Raw genomic sequence first — 16736 nt, forward strand, 5'->3', positions numbered from 1 at the left:
CGGACAGATGGGATGTGATATCGAAAGACATTGTCATCATAATTTATCATCATCACCATCATTCATCATCATCAATAAAATCTTTATCATCATAATCATCATCAACAACAACAACAACAACAACAACAACATCTAACACAACATCATCATCATCATCATCATCATCATCATCATCATCATCATCATCATCATTACTGCGTACCATCTTCGGATCAAAGTCTGGCGGTCAATATGCGAAAAAAAACTTTTCTATATTCCACGATTCTTCGCTTCAAATCTATACTAATATAATAAAGCTGAAGAGTTTGTTTGTTTGTTTGTTTGTTTGATTGAACGCGCTAATCTCAGGAATTATTGGTCCGATTTGAAAAATTCTTTCAGTGTTAGATAGCCCATTTATCGAGGAAGGCTATAGGCTATATATTATCCCCGTATTCCTACGGGAAGGGGAACCACGCGGGTAAGACCGCGCGGCGTCAGCTAGTAATTAATAAATACAGCAATATGCACATCATTATTTAGCCCAAAAGTTAGTGTGGTTCGTGTTAAATGGGACCAAAGTAGCTGATTTCTATCATTTAATTATACGAATACCGTATACATACAATCTAAACGTACACCCAGAGTCTAGAAAGCACCCATGTCATCATCAACACACAAATATTTTCGAGTTGTGTGAAACGAATGCCATGGATGCAGAAAGTAGGATCACTACCCACTGCGCTACGTGACCTTCAAATTACTATTATAAAAGATTTGTAGAAGCATTGGTATTCTGAAAAGGATACGTGGTAAGTTATAAAAGCTTTATAGAATTGGTTCCTGAAAAGGATACGTGGTAATTTATTGAACCTGTACTACCCCGACCCCTGGTAGTATGACTTGGTGCCCCAAAAATGTTAAATATTATTTTTTAGTAAAAAAAACTACATTTTCCCATCTAATATTATATTGAAACTGTCTTAAACTAAACTAAAAATATTTTATTGAATGTTATTTGAAGGTAATGCTTGAAGAACATAAGGTGTAGACGTCAGTTCTGGATTCGTCAACTGTGCCGCATAATAAAGAGTGTCACCATCTTGCACTGGTTGCACGTTTGACAAGTTGAGGAAGTCAATATTCTGAGCAACCCGAGCGTACTGCTCCATTATCAAAGCGCTCGTCTCATCCATATGTGAGCGCATATGGAAATTCAAATGGCTGCTTTGCTTAAATCGCTTTTTGCAAATCGGACATCCGAATGGCTGTATGTTTGTGTGAGTCCTCATATGTTGACGGAGGTGGACCGATTGCGAGAAACATTTGCAACATATCACACATTTGAACGGCTTAACTTTCGTGTGGGTGCGCAAATGTTGGTCGAGTCCCGCTTTTTGAGTGAAGGATTTGCTGCAAAACTTGCAAACGAACGGTCGGATTCCATTGTGCATACGCATATGTTGTTGGAGACCGCCAACTTGAGTGAACCTCTTTGAACATATGTAACACTGGTGGGGTTTCATTTTCGCGTGCACTACTCGCTTATGCTCGTCATACTGAGCACTGTCAAAGAAGGTGAGTGCACAAGAGTGACAAGAGAAGGTGGTAACGTTATGAGTTTCCATCTGAGAGGCTAACGAGTTTGTTGGATACAAATTCCTGTCCAGGCGTTTCTCACATACTTGGCAACGCAAGGCGGCCTTCCGTCGCTTAGTATGCTCTTCCCGGTAATGCAAAGAATACTCACAGCAGTTAAAGAATATCTGGCGACATTGAACGCCCATGTTCACTGTTGATGGTAATGTGCAAGTGAACGGACCCCTGTAACAAAAAAGTTATGAGCCATAAGCCAGCTATTGACAGTTGGCCTTTAGCGTTATAATCAATTTTTCACAAATCCCGTTTTTTCCGAGATAAAAAGTAGCTTAAATGTTGCTCCATAAATTCTTCTATCTTCCAATGAAAGTCCGATTAAAAACATTTCAGCCGTTCCGAAGATTAGCCCGAACAAACAGACAGACAAAAAATTAAAAAAAAAAATATCTTGTAAATAACAAAAAGCACTTGAAAATACATTTATTTTGAAGTCATATAGACAGATACTTAAATTTTATTTATATCTATTCGTACCTACAAAATTACCTCAAGTCCACAGGTTTCTTTTCGGGTTTTGATTTCATTTTTTTGATCATGTTATCAAGGCGGGATTTCTTCACACGGGCACTCTCACTGCTCTCGTATTTCACAATCAAATAGCTGGTGCATTCGGTATAGGTGCGCATAGTTAGGCCGTCTTTTTCCACCTTTGAATCTCCCTCGGAGTTCTTTAGAGGTACAAATTGAAAATCCGATAATGCATCGAATTTCTGGAAACAGATAACAAATAACATTAAAAAAAGAATTTACTACTTATCAACGTGAGTGATATGATGGAATTCAACAAAATTCGTCAACTATAATATTGTCGGCGATATTGATTGAAATTGTTCCATTGCGTTGCATTGAACCTGAAAAAAAATATTGTCCTTAGGTCCTTTGAGAATCCATTACAATTTATTTTTATATACTACAAATAAATACTAATATAATGTATAAACACAGCCCAGACACTGAAAAACGCCCATGCTCAATTCCACAAATCAAAAAAAATCAAGATTAATTAATTTCAATTAGGTTTACAAGCACTTTTGAAAGGTCAGGTTATGCCATAATTTATTTTAAATTAATGGTGGTAATTATAGTCGAATACTTAAAATTAAAGTTACGAGGGTTCCAAAGGCGCATTGGTCCAAGAAGTCCCACACCAAGAATTGTCCCACAACAAACTCTGCCAAGTTTTCTTTTTTTTTTATTATTATTTTTTTAATATTTTACAGTTGTGGGCACCCACGGCCTTGAATGTAGAACTAGAAAGCTGGGTCGACTACCTCCTGCGCCACGAGCTATCCTAAATAAAATGATAATTGATGAATGTACCTGATCGTGTAAATCCAAAGTCGGCCAATCTTCAGGACCGGAGTCGTTTGAGCCGTGTTGCATGTTTTTGTGATTTTGCAAGGCGTTTGCATTGTAAAAGGTCTTCTTACACACATAGCAAACGTAGTTAGCAATTTCATCCTCCTTCTTTGGCACTGGTTTCTAAAACATTTTTAATATTAACCTTCATGTTTTTGATAACTTCTTAAGGGAGGGTAAATCGCTTGGTAATGGAACGCATTACATCGCCACTCTGGCTGGCTTGAGCTCGCGTTTAAATTAGTTTATGTTAGTTATAATAATAAAAATATAATTATAAACCGTTTATTCCCAAATCACACATACAAAATATTAAAATACAAACAATTAAAAAAGTAAAATAAAAAATATTTATTGCAGGTTGATATTATTCATTATTGTAGTTGTTTTATTTGGGTACCCTCCAGCATGACCCAACGCGCTCTGTCCGCACTCCGCAGCAAGCCTCGTCCATGTACGACATTATGTTAGTTAGTTATTTATTTATTAGTTACGCACACTTTTTTTTTTCATTTTCTATCTATTAATATACATTAAGCCGTGATAGCCCAGTGGATATGACCACTGCCTCCGATTTCGGAGGGTGTGGGTTCGAATCCGGTCCGGGGCATGCACCTCCAACTTTTCAGTTGTGTGCATTTTAAGAAATTAAATATCACGTGTCACAATCGGTGAAGGAAAACATCGTGAGGAAACCTGCATACCAGAGAATTTTCTTACTTCTCTGCGTGTGTGAAGTCTGCCAATCCGCATTGGGCCAGCGTGGTGGACTATTGGCCTTACCCCTCTCATTCTGAGAGGAGACTCGAGCTCAGCAGTGAGCCGAATATGGGTTGATACTGATGAATATATATTCTGTGTCATTTTCACGGCTAAACCGCTGAACTGATTTGGATGATATTATAATGATAAATAGGTTACAGCTACTTTGTAACATGAACTGGTAGTGCATGCCCCGGACCGGATTCGAATCCACACCCTCCGGAATTGGAGCAGAGGTCGTATCCACTGGGCTACCACGGCTATCACCCTCCTCTAATGAGTCGGAAAGGCTGTTATGGTACGCGTCCACAGATCCGCATCGCATACGTATCGGACGCATCGCATCAAAAGAATTTTTAATTTTACGACCCACGACCTCTCGGTGTTGAGACTGGTCCGTTTAATGTGGAGCTATTGAGGCTCGCAAATAAAATGATTAGCCCAACTGGTGGTAAGTAGGTATAAAACCTTCATCTATGAACAAATTAACACTTCGCAGAAGATATTATGAAAATTTTAGTTTGAAGGCATTAATAGATACCTACCTAACTAAGCATTTTTTTTGTCTGTCTGTATGTTCGTCGTTTTGTTGTCCGTGCATCACGCTAAAACTACTGAATCATATCAAATCGTTCATTATAAGTTGAAAATGAGTTATATTTTTGCAAAATGATTAGATTACTACCTACTAGAACCGTGATAGTCCAGTAGTTACGACCTCTGCCATCAATTCGGTGAGCAAAGGTTCGAATCCGGTCCAAGGCTTGCACCGCCAACTTTTCGGTTATGTACATTATAGGTAAGAAAAAAGTATCACGTGTCCCACACGGTGACAGAAAACAGTCGTGAGGAAAACTGCATAGATCTGAGAATACCTATTCTTAATTCGTGTGAGAAGTCTGCCAATCCGTTATGATGATGACCTATCTACTTAGAAAAAGAGATTCTTTTCTAAGTAAGTAGGTATATAGGTAGAGTAAGAATGGTTTTATTAAATGAATAGGTAAATACGATATTTTACCTTACGATAAAATTTACGATATTTTATTACCTTCAAAAACTCAAAAAATATATCTTTAGACGACGCCTCAATAGAATATGAAAGTGAAGCTTTATTCCCTTGCTCCATTTTAATAAATTAGGTGGGTATTATTATTATTAAAATGTAACATCACAGCAACATAATTCTGTTGCAACCATAGTGTAACATATTTTTTAGACGTACGGATTTTCATTAATACAAAATAAGGTAGATAATGCAAATGTAGAAGTGCATCGTCCATAGATACTCTTACATGCACCGTCCATCTAGGCGCCAACTTCGTCGCCGTAAATGCCTGTGCGGTTTATTAATTTATTCTTTGCAGTGCGGCCTGCGCCTGTTTGCGAGGAGCTCGTAAGAAGTCCAATAATACACTGTAATCTTTGGTAAGAAGCACGGAGTACATTTTGGTGTTCATGTTGCTTACTGTTTTATTCGTTCATCAACAGATAGCGCTTTTTGTTTTGTTTCATTTCCTCAGTAGATGAGGGTTCTAATATTAGTTTTTTTTATCTTCAATTACTTAATTTCATTTAGTATTTTGGTTATGAAAATATCTCTACTGATCTTAGATTCATCTGAGGTATAGATATGAATTATTGTTTATCATCTGTGGGTCGTGACAAAGACGTTTACCTGACAAACACAGACTTATTATGACCATAGACTTGTAAACTCTATAGATGCATTCATCTTAACAATCGTTTCATTTTCTCAACTCCCAAAAAACCTGGATGGAAAAAAAGGACTCTGTAGAGTATTTCAATGGATTAGCACTTAAAGTAATAATTATGCGTCTGAGGATTAAAACGAGACAAGACGTTTCGCTAATCAGTTTTAACGCGTGGCCTTAAAATAACATATTATGTTGAACATTAGAACAAAATCTCTATTATATTCAAATTTTTTTGACAGTAGTAATAACAATTACGTATTTTTAAATTAATTATTTTTATTTTTAACAAATGGCATCGGGACAATTACACAATAAATCAGCTTTTTGTTCTTGTTAGACCGAACGCAACAATTAAACATCAATGTCAAAGTCAAAGTGAATATGTCAAAGTCAATTTTGAGTTTGAGCATTTTGTGACCATCAATAAAATTATTTGTTGTGTTGATTGAAATTTGAAATTTAATTTACTATCATGTATACAAAAAACAGTGTTTGTAATACAGCTAATTAACTGTAATTTTATGTAAATTATAAGTGAGGTTTCTTCAATAAAAATGAATTTTCGTCTGATGACAAAACAGCGACTGATTGTGCTGTGTGTTATTTTAGCTTTAGTTATTAGCGCAATATTTTTGAAGTTGCTTTACATTCAAGACAACTATGAAGGCTCGAAAACATCAATCGAAAGATGCTTTACAGAATTGACTTCTACTAAATACCAATTAAATGGTAAATATTAGGACAAATTTTACTGGAAATTACTCTTATGGGTTAAGGTTTGTTCGACAGGTTTAACAGGTTAATAGTCCACATACCAGAGTAGGGATGTCCCACAAGTTCAGGTGTGTTTTTACTAAAAATAGCTTTAGTAAAGGTTTAAATGAATACATGTTATGTTGTAAAGTTTATTTACTTACTGAATTTTTTTTCACACAGACCACATACGGTCTGTGCTGTGGACTGGTGTGCTCTCTAGACAGTAAACTGACTAGAAGAAGAGGGAAAAGATGGAAAAATGACTAGAAGAAGGTGTGTAGGTTCCTATGATCAACTTAGGTTGCCAGGCGATTCTGCACAAGCTGTTGTAGCAGCTTGCCTTTGGAAACTTGCCTGCCCCATTTCCAAAAAATTCATAATATATTTTCTTTTACGCCTAACCTGTTGCATGTTTTTTGATTTTGAATCATGACTCTTAATTGAGATATTTATCTGATTCCACCTTATAAGCTCTAAAGAGGCTAAAGGGCGTCTTTGGAGCTTAAAGATGAGGGTTGACCAATACTATACTTTCTAGTGCTGGGTTTTGTAACTATGTAAAAATTGTTAAATATTAGGCATAAATTCTTTAATTTTGTCACATTACAGTGGTTACGGAGTACAAGAATCGTATAGACAAGCTCCTGACAGAAATGGAGAAGAAACAAAAATTAGAAAAAGAACGCTTCAGAGATGTGATGGATAGCTGTGTTGCTATGAAGCAGCAGTCTTTAATATGTCAGGTATAGTTTTTTTAACAAATGCCAATGGAGGTCCACTGCTGGACATAGGCATCTTGCATAGACCTCCAAGCCTTAAGCCACCAGCATCCAGCTGCTCCCTGGAACCTGCTTGATATCCTTGGTCCACCTAGTGGGGGGTCGACCAACACTGCTTTCCTGTGCGGTGTCGCCATTACAGCATCTTGGGACTATAGCATGATTACATTTTGAGACCATACCATAGTTGGAGTTACTGCTACTATTGTGTGGTCTCAAAATGTAATCATAGGTGAGTATTTTAACTTAGGAACAATAAGAAAGTCTGTTTATTCATTAAAATAATCACAGTTATTCTAAGAAATGTCAGTTACGACAGACATCTTAGAATCTCATGATCATGTCGGATATGAGGTATCCCCAATGTACAGTAAAAGCTATAATAATTATTCATTAAATATAATTAAACTATTCAATGGATTTTGATGCAGTTGTCATCTATGCCTTGGCCACTAGGGGTTGGCTGTTGTGCGTAGGTTCATCTGGTGCTGGTCCCCACTGGAGTCACTCCAGCCAACCAAGCTCGTTCCAGAAGCTTAGCAGGCCGCCCAGATTGAGCTGTAATGATATCCTGCATACAGAGACTAATCATAATATTAATATCTACCCTACATATTAGGGGATAGAAAAGCTGGGGCCGTTGGTAGTAGTAAATAAATATATTACATCATGAAAGTTATCTTTGTACCCGTAACTCAACCTACGCTTATTTTGGAGCTAGATAGTAGTGCAAGTATTGCCCAAATAAAATATTTTATGTATTTCCATTCCAGAGTCAATTTGAAGACCTACAAAGTGAATGCAAGAAAGTTAAAGAAGATTATGACAAAGTTAAACAAGAAATGGAAAAAGCAAAACCAACAAGGTAGCTGTAAGAAAAGTGTAAAAGTATAAATACAATACTATACTAATTCATGCCTTAGGTGACTGCTACAATAATTTAGGTAAAAATATATTAATTAAGTTAAGATAATGTGTTAATCTTGGGCAAATTCAAAGTGACAACAGTGTATGTTACCCTCTGGCCAGCATGCCAGCATGCATAGCATTTTTCAATCTTTTTGATTTAATGGCCTCGAGAACGGAGGTCCTGGGTTCAATCGCCATTTGCGCCGTTGAGGTTTTCTTAATTACCGGCAAAGACGCCATTAACGAATTAACGTTCCTTTACGATGTCGTGTAGAAACTGAAAGTGGTGTGGATTTTCATCTTCCTCCTAACAAGTTAGCCCGCTTCCATTTTAGACTGCATCATCACTTACCATCAGTTGAGATTGTTGTCTAACTTGTAAAGAAAAGAAATCTTATCATATTGAGAGAGAAACAAATTGACAACCAATAGTAGCGAATTTTAAAATATACTTGTATGTAAGACAAATATAGAGAATTATCCATTGGCATGCATCATAGACATACAAGTTAATATACTCGTAGAGTTATCTTAACTTGTATGCTATTCTGGTACAGCTGTTTTACTTCTGAAGACAGTTCAGCTTTGAATGTAGTAAGATGTGTCGAGAAGTGTTTATGTGCGTATAGCACTGGACAAGCTTTTAGGAATTTTTGATGTGCATCCGGTTTCATGTGTAATGGACACTGGATTACCATTGTAGATTCAGAGACCATCCCTAAATACTTCTCTGTGTTTTTGGTCTCTCCAAATTCACAAATTCTGCATTAGATATAAAATTAATATTCATAGAGTTACAGTATTGTATTAACATTACTTTTATGTTATGCCACTAGTATATACTATATAGTACTAGCCTGTTCGAACTGTGTAATTGGTGTCAAGGTCCGTTTATATCTACAGACACAGTGCGTCACAGACTAGTAGCATAGCAGACACACACAAACACAATTCACACTGCCCAGCAGGTAGCTAGAGTCACTTAAAGTCCTTTTCATGGAAGAAGTACCTCAAACGCGACACTAATGTCTAATGGCGCGGTCATTTGTGTAAGGCGCTATCAATTTTAGTTCAGGTTTCATGAAAAGGATTCTACAGACATGAACCGCACAGACAACATATACTTTCCGCGAATACAGGCCGGGCGCGGCCCGTGTCTGTCAGCGTCTGCGCGGCCGCGTTACTTAGATATTAAATACGTTAATAGACACTGTATAGAAGAATATTATTTAGTCTGCCACGGCATGTGTCTGGCGCGATAAATGTCTGTAGATAAAACCTTTAATCAGCAGAGATAAGTGAACCGGCTGCAATGCGTCGCGCCGCAAATATCTGCGAAGTGTATTGGCTTGTAAGAGAAACTGGCCCCTATATCTATTTGCATGCGGGGGCATGTCTACTATTATGACCTCCACGCGTGATGTACTCTGTATGCTATATATACTGTTCCTGCTCATTTTGTGTTGCCCACTAAGAAAAAGATAAGGGTTGTAGTACCACTAGGCGGTCAATTTCTTGTTCCACTCTAGCCTTCATGGCATATGGTACTACGAGCTTTAAAAAATCTAGGTGTAGCATCTGGTTTAAGATGTATTGTAACAGGATAACGAGTAAATGTACCCAGCCCGACTTCAAAGATTTCACTATATTTTGAAATAGTCTTGTCAATGTTTACAAGATCACTTGATATACAATTAATGTTCAATGCTATATTCAATGGGCTCAACTCAACCTTTTGCTCTGACTACGTTTTAAATACAGTTAGGTTTCTACATTGCACGTGTAGTGTTGTTTGACGGAGTAAATAACTGATCACTGATGTATTTACATTTATTTAACAAACTGAGCAATTATATCTACTTAAGTCTTTTTATTATTAAATATTTATGTATCTCTGATAGTTCTTCGTATGTATCAACTAATTTGTCGTACTCGCGTGTGCATTATTTGGATTTCCTCATGGTTTGTCTTGTTTTTCGATCAAGTTTATTTTAAAGCTTGTTCTACGGTGGTCACAGAGTGATATCGTCTCGTCTTTGCACCACACTTTTAGGACAACCTCACTTAGGAGGGCTTTTCCTGTAAAATCTGGAGCATGCGTAAGGCAAACCCGGTATGTATTCTCTCCCATAATTCTTGGGTAATTCTTAGGCAGGTTTCAAAGATCTCTTTTGAGATCTGGTTCTGGTTTCCTGCCGCCTCCTATGATTTTAGATCGGTATTGGGTTCCAGGGCGAACGCTACGCTGAGATGTTGCTTTGCCACATTTGCGTAGGACTCCCCGGTCCTTGAGCGTCTGTTACTTTTTATGCGCTTACGATATCTCTGCGGCAACGGTATGGCGTCAAGCTTATCCTTTTTACAACTTTTAGTTGGACTGGCTCGCCGACGACGACACCTCAGGGTAACTCTGTCCACTCGATCGGCAGGTGGTGGGGTGTGACTGGCGTTGAGCGGGCATTTATGTTCTGGATGCGTTTGATTTTGGGTCAAACTTGCCTTTGGCAATTCCTGGCTGGACTCCTGTGGTTTTCAGACAAAAAAAGTTACAACTCACCACCACCAAAAACACCATTGCAGATTCGTCATTACGATTCATTAATCCGGGTCGGTAGTGAATTTATGCATCTATGGAATGCTTGTATCTGCACACGCCAATGCGTCCAAGTGCGTCTGTACATAAAATAGAACATTTGTATGTGCTGAAAGTTGTATTTTATAAGTACAGTATTAAACTGCTTACCTTCCCTCTGAAACAGTGATAGGAACAACAGATCGACAGACTAGATGAAGATATGTATTATAATGTAGGTTTATCTAAAAAGATCTAAGACTGAATGGTTGTAGAATATTAAGTTATGATTAAGTGATAGTTTAAAACAGAGTCCACACATAGTTGATAGTTGCTATATTATGCTGCTTATATTTAAGCTTGAGGCATATATTTATATGTAAGGTTTACAGGCAGTTGTTATTGTCATAATTATGTATTGTACATAATTTTATTACGAGTATGCTAATAGTAGGGTATTTTTTTAAAAGTAGTAGCGTATTTGCGATTATTTCTGTCGAAGATACGAGTAGGTATCTATATGTTGCAGCGCTGCCGTGGATGCCTTAAAAAGTCTCCATATTACAGTGTGGCAAGTTCGTTGATAACACTGCCATGATATGCGGGCGACAGGGGGAAAGACTGCGCGGGTGTGAAATCGTACGTGTCAGTTGTGGGTTTTCATTCATCACTACACGCCCCCCGGCCCGCGCGGAACATCGGGAGTGTTACGAACGAAGTTGCCAAGCTATAATTACTGTAGAATTATGACGTCAAAACCATGTTAAATCATAAAAAAATTTAGATTTGTATTGATGTTCAAAAAAATTACAAATACGTTATTTTTGTCACTTGTGCTTTTAGGTTTATACTTCTAATAATGAACAATGTACCTAACATTGAATGTAAGCTAAAAATCATTAATTTTAGTTTAATTAAGTTGTAATCTTTTGATTGTTTTTTAAATTTTAGAACCTTATTTATTTTACAAAGTCAGGACTATCTTCGTTTTTTATACGACTACGGCGATGCCAAAAAAAAGGGTAATAATTTTGGCAGTTTATATTTATGTATGTATGCATGTTCACCGTAGCGCCTAAACTACTGAACCGTTTTAACGAATGAAATGTCAACAGTTTCGCAATAATGCCCCGAGTGACATATGCTATATAAATTGTATGAAAATTATATCGTTGTATATAATTTTCATACAATTTATATTAATTTAAACCTCGAGCGAACACCTTACAAGTCCTACTAATATAATAAACGCGAAAGTTTGTATGAATGTTTGATATTCTTTAACGTCGCAACTACTGAACCATTTGTATGAAAAATACCCTGGATTAAACAAGAAAATATTTCAGATAGAAATAGAGAAATGCATAGATACAAAAATTATCATGGTAGAGCCATGGTCGCACATACTGTATATCTACTTATGCTAGGAAAACCTCCATTAGACATATGAATATGATAGGTAACGGGTGCGACCACGGCTCTAACTTGGCCATTTTAGCATCTATGAATTTCTCTATTTCCATCTGAAATATTTACTTGTTTCGTTCCTAGACACCTTTTTACGTAGTCGTGTTATAGTTTTTAAACTTAATTTATGATTTATGTATGAATTACTTAATTTTTCAAAAAGGGTCATAAATATCTGTTTATTTGGCAGTTTAATACCCAATTACTAGTAATAGCACACCATCTCCACTCGCTTACTATACTTAGCCTTATTTAACTGCTAAATGCATATTTTTAACCAACTTTCAAAAAGAATGAGGTTCTAATTCAGCTCTATGTGTTTTTTAACATCAACTGGTGCTTCCAGTATTAACGCTTCCAAACTAACCATAACTGTAACAAATGAATAAATTTAACTATTTTTTAGTAAAACCACCAAAATTGTGAACAAAAATATAGATATTTTTATTGTAACCAATTAATATGTGTCTAAATGAGCAATAAAACAGTATGAATATGTAACAAAAAAAACGATTGTATTATTTGACAGACTATTTCTATTTCTAGTGATTGTTTAATAGAATTAGGTCGAAAAGCGGTTGTAATATTTCTCTTTAATAACAATCCACGGCTCACTGTTAAGCACGAGTCTCGTCTTAGATATCAGAATGGGTTAGGCTAAGTACCATGCCGGACCAATGGGGATTGTCAGACTTCACACACATGGGAATTAATTAAATTCTCAGGTATGCAGGTTTCCTCACGATTGTTTTCCCTCGCATGATTTTTAATTTATTAAAATGCACGTAACTGAAAAGTTGGAAGTGCGTGCCTGGTCCATATTTAAACCTATGCCCTCTGAAGCGCAGGCAGAGGTCTTATCAACTGGGCTATCACTGATTTAATATAAAATATCACTCTTATTGTATTAAAAAGGGGTCGGCCTGTACGCCTATATAATAAATAGTTACAATATTTTCCATCATAAGGATTGCTATAACAATAAAGGCAGGCGTTATAATAAAATTACAAATTATTCGTATGCACGTGTCGGCAGGGCCCGATACAGCAATTTCGTCACCCTGGGCAAAGATAAAATTTGCCGCCCTTTCCATACACTAAAAATACTTTTTTCAGGGTTCCGAATATATGTGCGTACAAATCGGAGCCTTTATATGATCTCTCGCGTACATCCGAATGTGCACAGTGAATTTTCTCCGAATCTGCATAATTAGTAAACTTATCAATTCCTGTGACCCAAACGCAGGGGAAAAATAAGTCTGCTGGAGAATAAGTAAATTGTGCCAACTTCATTTTTGCCGCCCCTCATTTTGACGCTCTGGGCAAATGCCTTGCTTGCGAAGTCCCGGTCTTGTGACCGATGTATGTAGGGGTAAAGACGTCTTTTAAAACTAGTTAACACCCCTTCTCCACTAAGTAATTCTTTGCGACTATCCCAAAATAATTCATGAAGAATTATCCAACAAAAAATGTGAACGGATCGAACGTCACGACAAGAAAGAGCTAGACTGCGCGAGCGGTCGCCGGCACTCGGACTCCCAATATTCCCCACCTAAGTCATGGAACACTTCGTACTATCTCGAATGACTCACCCGCGCCGACACACACATTATATAATCTGAGTGCCTAGTGGGAGTTTTCAATCTTTTCACACTGACGCGTTTACGTTAACGCCATGAAAACGTAAACGTGAAATTCTAAGGAATTGAAATAGCGCCATCTATTGGCACTACTGCACAACTGTTTCAATTCCTTAGAAGTACACGTTTAGTTTTACGCGATCGTCATGGTATAAAAACATTGAAACTAGACACTCTGTAGGATTATAGTAGCAAATCTGTTATCGTAAATTCAATAAAACATTATAGCCATAAGTTGGAAATTTTCAACGAATAAAACAGTGGCACCAAGGTAGTGACGATATCGCCACTGATCTGTGTGCCTAGTGGAAGATTTCATGATCTGTGTGCCTAGTCAATGTTTTCATACTGTTACGTACACCCGAATTTATATGGAATTTAAACAGTTGTGCAGTAATGCTACTAGATGGCGCTGTTTCAATTTCTTATAAATTCGCGTTTTTTAATAAATTATTATTCGCGTGTACCTACATACGAGTATGTATTGTGGTTCGATCGTGACCTTTTGGTAAGAATTCGAGGGCCCCTGAACTTGAGGACCCCCTGAACTTAAGGGCCCCGGGGCATTGCACCTAGCACCTGGTAGCTACGCCATTGAGTGTAATATATCGTCTACGTGAGTGGCTGGCGTTAGGGTAATTGGTTTGTCTACGCCGTAGACATTTCGGCGGTTACAATCCGTAGCGCATTCAACTACGATTCACATTCGCAATAAAAATTTGGTCCTGCACTGTTAGTGTTCATTTATACGAGCGGTAGCTGCTCATCGGCGACTGCAGTCAGCGAGATCTCGGCGACGTCTCGGCGGCAGGTGACGGCGTCGCCGATTGCTTGTTTCTGACATATAAATTAATATCTAGGACTTTAACTCTAACTTTATCTAGTTTCTTAATTGAGATATTTATTTTGTAAGATTCCATCGTCATCAACTAGATGGCGCTATATTCTCTTAGCACGCGGTAGCGTTTGCCTTTTTAAATACTATTAAGTTAAACCTAAGCATTTAACTGTTAGGCGCTCTTAATCTCCTTCTGATAATTTTTGACAGAGAAGTACTAGTTTACAACTAGTAACTCTCTAAGATAAGTGGTGATTATTCACTTTGACTTCACTGTGCTCCAAAGCAAAAGGTATCATTATCAATCTTAGATTGGAGATTGGAAAATTCGCCATATTCCCTTTTCCCATTTTTTTTTATTCTTTACAAGTTAGTCTAAGATGGAAGCGGGCTAACTTGTTAGGAGGAGGATGAAAATCCACACCCCTTTCGGTTTCTACACGGCATCATACCGGAACGCCGGTACTTTTTTCCGGAAAAAAAGTAGCCTATGTGTTAATCCAGATTATAATCTATCTCTACTTCAAATTTCAGCCGGCTCGGTTCAGTAGCCGAGGCGTGAAAGAGTAACAAACACTCATACCATCAAAATCATATGGTTTTCGTAAATCTCGTGAATCCAAGGATTTTTTCGGGATAAAAAGTAGCTTATGTGTTAAATCTATTTCCGTTTCAAATTTCAGCCAAATCGCTTCAGTAGTTAAAGTTATGACGTTAAAGAGTAACAAACATCCATACAAACTTTTGCGTTTATAATATTAGTAAGATAGTGTGAAATTTCTCGATGACTGATTAAAGATTAACTCCGGAAGTTGTAGAAGAATGACTGACGAGAATGTTGATTTAAGCAAACGTGCAAGAGATTTGTTGAAAGGGAACAAAAAAATGCGCCACATTCATTTCTTTATCCAATGACATTATATCTGTCTTAAGATTAGCGCATTTCCGCTTGCCCGATTTATGGTTTTTTTTTATTCTTTACAAGTTAGCTCTTGATTACAATCTCACCTGCAGCCTTATTATGTATCTGTATGTACTATTCAAATAATAAATAATAATTACATCGTTTTTCAACGTATTTTCGTTTTTGTAACCATCTAACATAGTTATTTCAACGAAATCACCTAAACTTTGCCATTTTACATCAAATGACAGTGATTTTTTGTTTCAACGATCATCTATCATGAATATTTCAACGAACCACTATTATACTGATGTAACTTTACGTACCTTATCAGCCGATAGACGTCCACTGCTGGACATAGGCCTCTTGCATGGACCTCCAAGCACAACGATCTCGAGCCGCCAGCATCCAGCGGCTCCCTGCAACCCGCTTGATATCCTCGGTCCACCTAGTGTTTTTCAACGCTTGACAACCATTTCTATTTTTAACCGACTTCAAAAAGGAGGAGGTTCTCAATTCGGTCGGTATTTTTTTTTTTATGTATGTACACCGATTACTCAAAGACGCCTGGACCGATTTCAAAAATTCTTTTTTTGTTTGAAACGGTATAGTCCCCATTTGGTCCCATTGCCATCATGTCAAGATCTGATGATGGAATCTTGGAGAAATTGAGGGGAACTTTCGAAAATTATATGGGTGTCCAGTGTGTTCGTATACTTTTCCATTTAGTACTTTTAAGCACTACAATTTCATGAAGGTTTAAAATCGATCTGATGATGGAGCCATAAAACAGACGAGGGATCTCCTCGGCGATTTACAGCAGTTACCTTGTGTTTGGGTTTGATTAATTTGTGTTAATGAGAGCTTTCCACATAGATAGGTTGTGACTGTCATTTAGGGGTTTGTTGATGAAGACCAAGGACAATTAAGGGAACTCCTTAACAGTTTACAGTAACTACCTTGTGTTTAGCCTTAGATTACTTAGATTATTTCGTATTGCTGGGAACTTTCTACCTAGATGAGTTGTGTCTGTTATTAGGGGTCTGATGATGAAGACCAAGGTCAATTAAGGGAACCCCTTAACGGTCTACGGTAGCTACCTTGTGCTAGGGCTTGATTAATTTGTATTGCTGAGAATTTTGTACCAAGATGGGTTGTGACTGTCATTAGGCGTCTGATGTATTCATTTGAGATGAAATTTTACACTAAAAATGGAAAAATAATAAAAATTTTAATAAAAAAAATACAACCGACTTCAAAACCTAAAAACGTACCCACTAAACTAAAAAGCGAAAAATAATATCATAATATGTTCTACCTGCTGATCAGTATGAAGGCGGTGCTTAGCCGGTGTTGTCTTAATTTAAGCCATTTCTGACAGAACCACATGCAAC

At 37.2% G+C, this 16736-nt stretch overlaps 2 protein-coding genes across 2 annotated transcripts; one reads left to right on the top strand and one right to left on the bottom strand.

Annotated features, from left to right (window-relative positions):
- Nucleotides 1-983: 983 nt before the first annotated feature.
- LOC112056227 (zinc finger protein 12-like) lies at nucleotides 984-3460 on the bottom strand. The gene is made up of 4 exons (XM_052890732.1): nucleotides 3398-3460; nucleotides 2959-3120; nucleotides 2125-2348; nucleotides 984-1803 (listed from the first exon to the last, which is right to left on the bottom strand). The coding sequence occupies exons 1-4, from the start codon at nucleotides 3458-3460 to the stop codon at nucleotides 984-986; spliced, it is 1269 nt and encodes a 422-aa protein (XP_052746692.1).
- A 2427-nt stretch (nucleotides 3461-5887) lies between these two features.
- On the top strand, nucleotides 5888-8313 carry LOC112056226 (uncharacterized). Its single transcript, XM_024096613.2, has 3 exons — nucleotides 5888-6206; nucleotides 6843-6976; nucleotides 7786-8313. The coding sequence occupies exons 1-3, from the start codon at nucleotides 6032-6034 to the stop codon at nucleotides 7879-7881; spliced, it is 405 nt and encodes a 134-aa protein (XP_023952381.1). The 5' UTR covers nucleotides 5888-6031; the 3' UTR covers nucleotides 7882-8313.
- Nucleotides 8314-16736: the final 8423 nt, after the last annotated feature.

Source organism: Bicyclus anynana, chromosome Z (genome assembly GCF_947172395.1).
Source record: "Bicyclus anynana chromosome Z, ilBicAnyn1.1, whole genome shotgun sequence".
In the NCBI taxonomy this organism is placed as follows: Eukaryota; Metazoa; Arthropoda; class Insecta; order Lepidoptera; family Nymphalidae; genus Bicyclus; species Bicyclus anynana.

What these genes read in the sequence shown, in the direction of transcription:
- LOC112056227 (XM_052890732.1), bottom strand. Translation starts at nt 3,460, where the DNA reads ATGTCGTACATGGACGAGGCTTGCTGCGGAGTGCGGACAGAGCGCGTT. An exon ending in GCGTTGGGTCATGCTGGAGG is followed by an intron (nt 3,121 to 3,397) that starts GTACCCAAATAA and finishes AAAATGTTTTAG; the next exon opens with AAACCAGTGCCAAAGAAGGA. An exon ending in CTTTGGATTTACACGATCAG is followed by an intron (nt 2,349 to 2,958) that starts GTACATTCATCA and finishes ATCTGTTTCCAG; the next exon opens with AAATTCGATGCATTATCGGA.
- LOC112056226 (XM_024096613.2), top strand. Translation starts at nt 6,032, where the DNA reads ATGAATTTTCGTCTGATGACAAAACAGCGACTGATTGTGCTGTGTGTT. An exon ending in TACTAAATACCAATTAAATG is followed by an intron (nt 6,207 to 6,842) that starts GTAAATATTAGG and finishes GTCACATTACAG; the next exon opens with TGGTTACGGAGTACAAGAAT. An exon ending in AGCAGTCTTTAATATGTCAG is followed by an intron (nt 6,977 to 7,785) that starts GTATAGTTTTTT and finishes TTTCCATTCCAG; the next exon opens with AGTCAATTTGAAGACCTACA.